Source organism: Belonocnema kinseyi, chromosome 9 (genome assembly GCF_010883055.1).
Source record: "Belonocnema kinseyi isolate 2016_QV_RU_SX_M_011 chromosome 9, B_treatae_v1, whole genome shotgun sequence".
Lineage (NCBI taxonomy): Eukaryota > Metazoa > Arthropoda > Insecta > Hymenoptera > Cynipidae > Belonocnema > Belonocnema kinseyi.
The window spans coordinates 11,021,507-11,028,702 of NC_046665.1; the positions used below are offsets into that span (position 1 = coordinate 11,021,507).

A 7,196-nucleotide genomic window follows, 5' to 3' on the forward strand; every position below is an offset into this window, starting at 1 on the left:
CCCATGTGGACCAGTGTGGCTTTTCGTAGACCCCCCCCCTGCAGCAACCACGAGGTTTATGGAAGGCCCCTTATTTATATGAGTAGGATGCTAACTGCTCCTGCACACAAAAAAAGTTTTTCTAATATTTCCTCTGCAACTAAAATCAGATTAAACCTTTATAACAGTATTGAATTGTACGAATACATCTCAACATACGAGTATCACTTTAGGATTCTAAACTATGATAATTAACCAATCTGTCATTTCTCAAACTTCAATCTCTAGTCTTTCAAATATAATTTGTACTATAAAAATACTGTACGTATTTGATACGCATGATGAGAAGAATAGTGAGTAGTGTTTTTACCTTCCTAATAAGGATGCTCTGGTTGTAATTATTAAAATATATAATATATCGCTTTGGAATGTTATTAATTTTTACACTTGTTTATTTTTACAGAATTTTCATCGCATTATGGTAGAGGAGCTTACAAAAGATATCATCATAATCAAGACAATTCTAAAGGAAAACGAAAGAAATTTGAAGTCGGTAAACGTCTTAAAGAAGTGGATGTGGGTATTACAGAATATTATTTTAATCATGAAGGATTTTCTGGTACCATAAAAGAAAGATATAGTGATTTTCACGTTCATGAAATAGCTCCTAATGGGCAAATCGCAAAACTCAGTAATCAAGAACTCCCTCCGGAGTTGAAGGATCTTGAAGATCTGGAGAAAATTTATGAGAATGTTCCAGAAAGTGTGCAAAAACAGATTCAGTTATTGTCGGTGGATGATTCTTTGACTTCTTCTATAAAGATTGATGTGACAAACATGAGTAAAGAATATCGCAGAGCTATTCATGTAATGGCTAAAACGATTCCAAATCTCATTAGTAGAACTGAAACAAATGAGGGGGGGAAAATGATTACAGTATCAAAAGTAAAGTGTAGGGCAGGTACGATATCAGAACATTCTCTTACCTTTTATTTTTTAATTCATACGCAGTAATTTCGTTTAAAGTTATTAGCCTTTAAAGGGCACACCTCGAAATTTGAAACAATGCAAAATAGGAAACAAATATTGCCAAAGCTTGAGTGATAATTTAACTGTTGGAAAAAATGTTTGAAAAAAGAAAACTCGGATCACGGTGACTCTAAGTGTCCTTTAAGGGTTAAACTGACTATATTTTGGAAGGTATTGCAACGAAAGTAGCACATATACTTTTCCAGAATTTGTCCAGTTTTCACTAACAGATCAGTCAAGAAAAGTCATTTGATTACGAATATGTTGATTCTGTTCTTTGGAAGACGAGTTAGATTTTGTTAAAAACAAAACATTTAATTTAGACTCCACATCATGCTACGAATACTTATTTCATTTGCTTTGCTTCACTGATCACGTATATGTGAAATTGGAAAAAACTGTATACTTCTATATTTTTAATAGATCGTTCTTCGAAGAGTGATAGACGGGTTGATTGGTCGAAAAGAGGTGGTGACTACTGCCATTTTATTTTGCATAAGATAAATATGGACACTATGGATGCATTGAATCGAATTTCTAGTTTCCTGCGCCTCAGAGCTAATTCTTTTTCTTATGCTGGTACAAAAGATCGACGAGCAAAAACAACCCAATGGGTTAGTGTCAAGAAAATTGATCCTAAGGACATTCTTCGAGCGGCAAAATCTGTGAGAGGGTTGTTCGTGGGAAATTTTAAGTTTGATGCATCACCACTCAAATTAGGAAGGCTAAGTGGAAATCGGTTCACTATTGTATTGAGGAATGTTGTAGACAGTGCTGAAAAAATTGAAAAAGCAATGATTGCATTAAGGGACAATGGTTTTATTAACTACTTCGGCTTGCAACGGTTCGGAACTATAGCAGATATTCCTACTCACGAAATCGGTAGAGCTCTTTTGCAGGGTATGTAGAAAAAAAAGTAAATTGTAAAGTTCTCTATAATTATGCATTATGTCTTTTCTCATTTACCATTGGCGATCCATTTACCACATTAGAATAGTTACGCCTTATGGAAAACATTTACAACTGAACTTTGATTTTATTTTCGACTAGGGTAGTGATACGGTCGCATCAAATGCTAAAAATATGTTGTCAAATTTACCAGGTGTACCAGCCTTGAATTTTCTTGTTCCCAATCATATCAAAACTCTGATAGATTATTGTGCTATTGTACCTTTTCACATCCTGCAAAGATAATGTACCTATTATACATAACTCCTGATAAAGATGTCGAAATTGACTTTTTATGTGGGTGTACAAGCCAAATAATTATTTTAAGTTTTGTTTTTACGGTAACTTGAAACATTCACATAGTTTAGGCCGTTTTCCATTTTTTAATGTTTTATTTCAAAATTGTCAGCGTAATTTGACACGGGTCCAAATCTTTTTCATAGTCAGAAATGATCGTCTCACAAAGCACCCCAAAATTTTAGAGGCGATGAGATAATCCACCAAAATCATTTATTATTTTATTAGAAATTAATGGTTTGTTAAGCTTTTACCTCCATAATCGAATTTCGGGATTTTTCATAATTTAGAATTTTGGGCTTTTTTGGGCGCCAATTAAAATTTGTGCGCTTCTTTACTTTTTTTAAGAAATGAATTTTCTTGTGGAGGTGCTACCTTACATTAACCTGGCATGACCACTTCCTAAAATTATTATTTTGGGCTTCAACCCTTAACGTCAAAAGTCAACCTCCCTGTACCACGTAGATATGAAATTATTTAAATAAATCTTTTTTTAAATTTCACACTGTTAATATAGTCTCTGATTTTTGGGCTCCTCGAAAATACCCACTCCGATTTTTGGGCTACATTCCTTTATGTCAAAAATACACAAATAACGTTCAAAATTCAAAATGGTGGATCCTATATAGCGAAAAAAAATGTAAAAATGACTCCAATTGTGAAATTATAAAGTAAATATGCCAGTGAAACAGTTAAAAAAACTTTCTCTACGAGGAAGAAAAATTAATTGGGATCGTGGTTACGAATCTAAAGTCTAAATTTCAAAGTTCGTAGTGGTGAATCCGATATGGTAGATAAAAAATATAAATTTAGGTTCTGTTTCTTAACCCTCTGATGGCGCACATTTTCTGGCCTCCCGATTCTGGCGCAAAAAAAAAAAAACAATTTTAATGGAACAAAAATAAATATATCACTCATTTTACTACATATTATATACTTATTCCTTTCATCCGAAATTTTTGCACAAACGGCGCGACCAATTTTCCTAAAAATTATCTATGCGGAAGGAAATCGTTGTTGCAACTGAAATCATACAATATGCAAGTATTCACGCCGGCTTGATCAAGCATGCCATACAAAATTCGCATGGGCCATCGGGAAGTTTTTTGTTTACTGTGTATTTGTAAAAGAATGGGTCGTCAGATTAGAGCCACCTTTACTTCGATTATAATCTAGAACTACCGCAGATTCTTCTGTTCCCTAATCAATCGCGGGACTCTCATTGAGTGTAGATAAAAGTAAAATAATTTTATTTGGCATTGGAGCTAATGAAACCATAATGGAACAGCGAAATTCTCCTCTTCAAAAGTTGCATCATCTGCTCCATAGTCTTCCTCTTCTAAACCCTTTCATACATTTGCAGCGCTTCTTGCAGTCATTTTCTGATATAAATACAAAAAAATTAATTAATACAAAAATGATTCACATTCTATTTCCGTTTTTTGCATATTTTTGTTTACACACTGTACACAAGCTAACAATCTTACCCACTCAAAGGTGGCTCCTATAGGTATTTTTCCAGACTAATGACTAGCGTAATTTTTGACGTTAAGGGCTGGAGCCCAAAAATCAGAGTGGGTATTTTCGAGGAGCCCTACAATCAGATACTCTATTAGGAGCCGGAAATTCTCAAAAAAGAATATTTTCTGATAATTTTAAATCTTCGTGTTAGAGAAGTGTTGATTTTTGACGTTAAAGGTTAGAACCCAAAAACTGTGGTGGGTATTTTTGAGGAGTCCAAAAATCTGAGACTCTATTGACAGTGTGAAATTCTTAAAAAGATTTTTTTGTGATAATTTCACATCTACGTGTCAGAGAGGGGTTGATTTTTGACGTTAAGGAATGAAGCTCAAAAATCGGTGTCTTCTCAAAATTTAATCTATTTTATTGAAAAAAGTGCACAATTTTTTACAAAAGTCTTCTTTTTGGTTGAATAGTGCACTGTTTCGTTGAGCTCTGTTTCGTCAGGAAAAGGGCTTTCTGTTATTTTGCTCCAGTTGAATGTTTAAAAGAAGTAGGGATACTTTCTAATTGAACCTGGATTGGAGAAAATTACAGAAAAAATGTAGGAACTTTTTATGTCAGTCCCTATGTTGGATTTTATGGCGACGCAATTTAGCCTGTAATGGACTTCGCTCGCTAGAGCAAACCATTCAACGATGAATTAGGTTTTTTTTAATCTATTTTAATTACTTATGTTTCGAAGCAAGTTTCTTTCAAAAATCTGTATAGAGATAAAAAATCGTATTAATAAAATGGCCAATTTTTCCAATATATTAGTTTATGTATTATTGCATAAAACAGTAGTTAAAGATATACTTTGGTAGTATTTTTAGAAATCCATCTAATCCATCTAATCAACGCCAAACTAGTTAATATATGGTCGGCCCGGCAGTGGGAACTAAGCACATAAAATCTAAAAAGTAAAAGAGAATCCAAAAATCATAGCAGCATGCGTTCTAGAGATAAGTAAATCCAAAAGACTGTTCTTAGAGAAAACAATTTAAGTCGCCTTTAGTTCTACAATTCTGCGTAAAACTAAAAAAGAACGTGGTTCCATCACCAATAGTATCGCAGTTACGGCCTTTAAAAAAATCCCGATTTTTTTCAAATGTTTGCCAAAAATCACATTTTTTTTTTGTTTCTTTGTAGCTGGGATCCTGATAGCCAGATCTAAAAATGGTCAGCAGATGAATTAAAGTAGACGGAAATACCTGTAATTACAAAAAAAAGAACATTATCCTATCTATACTATATCGCGAATTAGCACATGCCAAAGGTGACCCATTTCGACGTGAATTTACAGGTAAATTCCCAGAGTTCAGATTTTTGTGAATAGTTCGTTTCGGGATTGTAACAGAAGAAAGTTTCTAGCGAATGACTACGAAAGAAATATATTCTGCATAAGTTAAAAAAAATAATAGGTTCCTACTCTCAATAGGTTACGAGTAATGAACCTCCAAGTATTCCTATTTTTGTTTTTTTTTTTTTTCACTGAAAATCCGAACGTCGTTTTGATTCGGTGAAAAAAGAAAAAAAATAAGCATATTGGGAAGGTCATTATTCGTGACCTACTGGGAGTAACGTGCAGGTCGACATGGGTGAACTATGGCAGGTGCTAACTCGTGATCTATTCTAGTTAGAATAATGTTCTTTTTTCTTTAATTACAGGTATTTCCGTCTACTTTAATCAATCTGTTGACCATTTTTAGATTTGGCCATTAGGATCCGAGCTGTAAAGAAAAAGCAAAAAAAAACATGTGATTTTTGGCAAAAAATTGGGAAAAATCGGGGTTTTTTGAAAGGCCGTAGCTCCGAAACTATTGGTGATAGAACAACATTCTTTTTCAGTTTTACGCAGAATCGTACCTACTATAATTTTTGTAAGAACACTTTTGCTTCTCAAATGCACATGAAAGCACCAATCCAATGGAATGTGATATTTGGTAACTTTTCCCAACAAAATTTCCGTGTATCGGGACGAAATCCTGTTCACAGAACCTGACCCCATATTATGCACACACAAATGAAGTGCAGTCAACGCTATTTACCTTGCCGCTAATGGGGGAAGCAGTAAGTTAAATAGCGATAAGGTGAGTAGCATCGACTATACTTCAGAGAAAAGAAATGACTGCCCCAGAAATTACCATCTAAAAGTATCAGATGACTGGACTATAAGGGATTTCTTGGGTTAGCTAACTTTGAATTTGACGCCAGAAGTTGAAACTTGCCGATCTAACAGGGCGATATGCACTAATTTTAATTAAAATCTGCATACATTTTGTTGATCGCCATGTGGCGTGAGGTAAGCTAGCTTAAAGTAGCCCGGATTAAGAGGCCGGTAATAGTCGGCAACTTTCTCTAAATCGACATCTTATTAGGTCGGATGCGATTGAATAGAATTATTTAGCTTTACTTAAGATTTTCTCGGTATGAAATGGATTTGGCTTCTATAGAGATTTTGAAATAATAATTCAGATGGATAAACATTTTTATATCCGAAACTTTCCCCAGGGTGGTTGTAACCTCCAAGTACATTTCCCCCCGATTTTTTTCGTATAATCTACTACATTTTTTTATTTTTTCTTTCACTAAAGACAATGCAAATTATCAATTTCTTCAATTACTTAGGTAATTGGCAGGAAGCAATACATTTGATATTGAAGCCAAGAGAATGTGAGCAGGACAAACGCTTAGTAGAAGCTAGACAAATATATAATGAAACTGGAGACCCAAAAGCAGCATATAAGAAACTCGACAGAATCGATAAAATAGAAGCTAAAATTCTTTCTGCATTGCATCTACATGGTAATAATAATCCACAAGCAGTGTTAAGTGCCGTTTCTAGAAATACCATCCTCATGTATCTTCACGCATATCAAAGCTTCGTGTGGAATCAGGTTGTTTCAAAAAGGATTAGTGTGTACGGGATAAAGCCCATCATAGGCGATTTGGTGTACGCAAATCCTAATACTGACGAAATTATTGAATCCAGTTGCTTGGATAAGCCTGAGTCTCCCGAAGAATGCGATACCATGGAAACTGAAGTACAACATAATTTACCTAAAGTGAAAATTTTAAAGCAGGATGACCTAAACAATTTCAGTTTAGAACAAGTCATTATGCCACAACCTGGATGGAAAGTTGTATACCCTCCTTACGCATTGTCCTGGTACAAAGAATTTCTAGGCGAAGATGGATTAACGACAGATTTGAAACAGAAAAACAAGTAAGCTTAGTCCTGCTATATATCTTTTAGTCGCTTTCGTGCATCCTCATTATCTTTATGAGTGGGTTCATTTCTTTCGATTTATCATTAAAATGCTTAGCTTTTTAGAATGTAAATTTTACCAGGTGTATACATATGAAACCGGTATTGCCATCTAGCGGCCAGTAGGCACACTTGTAGGCACTGTCGGAACTTACCATTTGTGCTAATTGGC

The 7,196-nt window shown here is 34.5% G+C and overlaps 2 protein-coding genes across 5 annotated transcripts in view; one reads left to right on the forward strand and one right to left on the reverse strand.

The window, feature by feature from the left end:
• LOC117180165 (pseudouridylate synthase 7 homolog) overlaps positions 1-7,196 on the forward strand; it is a 156,334-nt gene that overhangs the window by 62,252 nt on the left and 86,886 nt on the right. For all 3 annotated transcript variants that reach the window (XM_033372517.1, XM_033372518.1, XM_033372519.1), the window contains 3 exons: positions 443-940; positions 1,432-1,908; positions 6,385-6,982. In XM_033372517.1, the coding sequence (XP_033228408.1) occupies positions 443-940; positions 1,432-1,908; positions 6,385-6,982 (1,573 nt within the window). The remainder of the gene's footprint in view (positions 1-442; positions 941-1,431; positions 1,909-6,384; positions 6,983-7,196) is intronic.
• The window catches only part of LOC117180167, a 76,640-nt gene that overhangs the window by 17,206 nt on the left and 52,238 nt on the right, over positions 1-7,196 (reverse strand). The window lies entirely within an intron of this gene.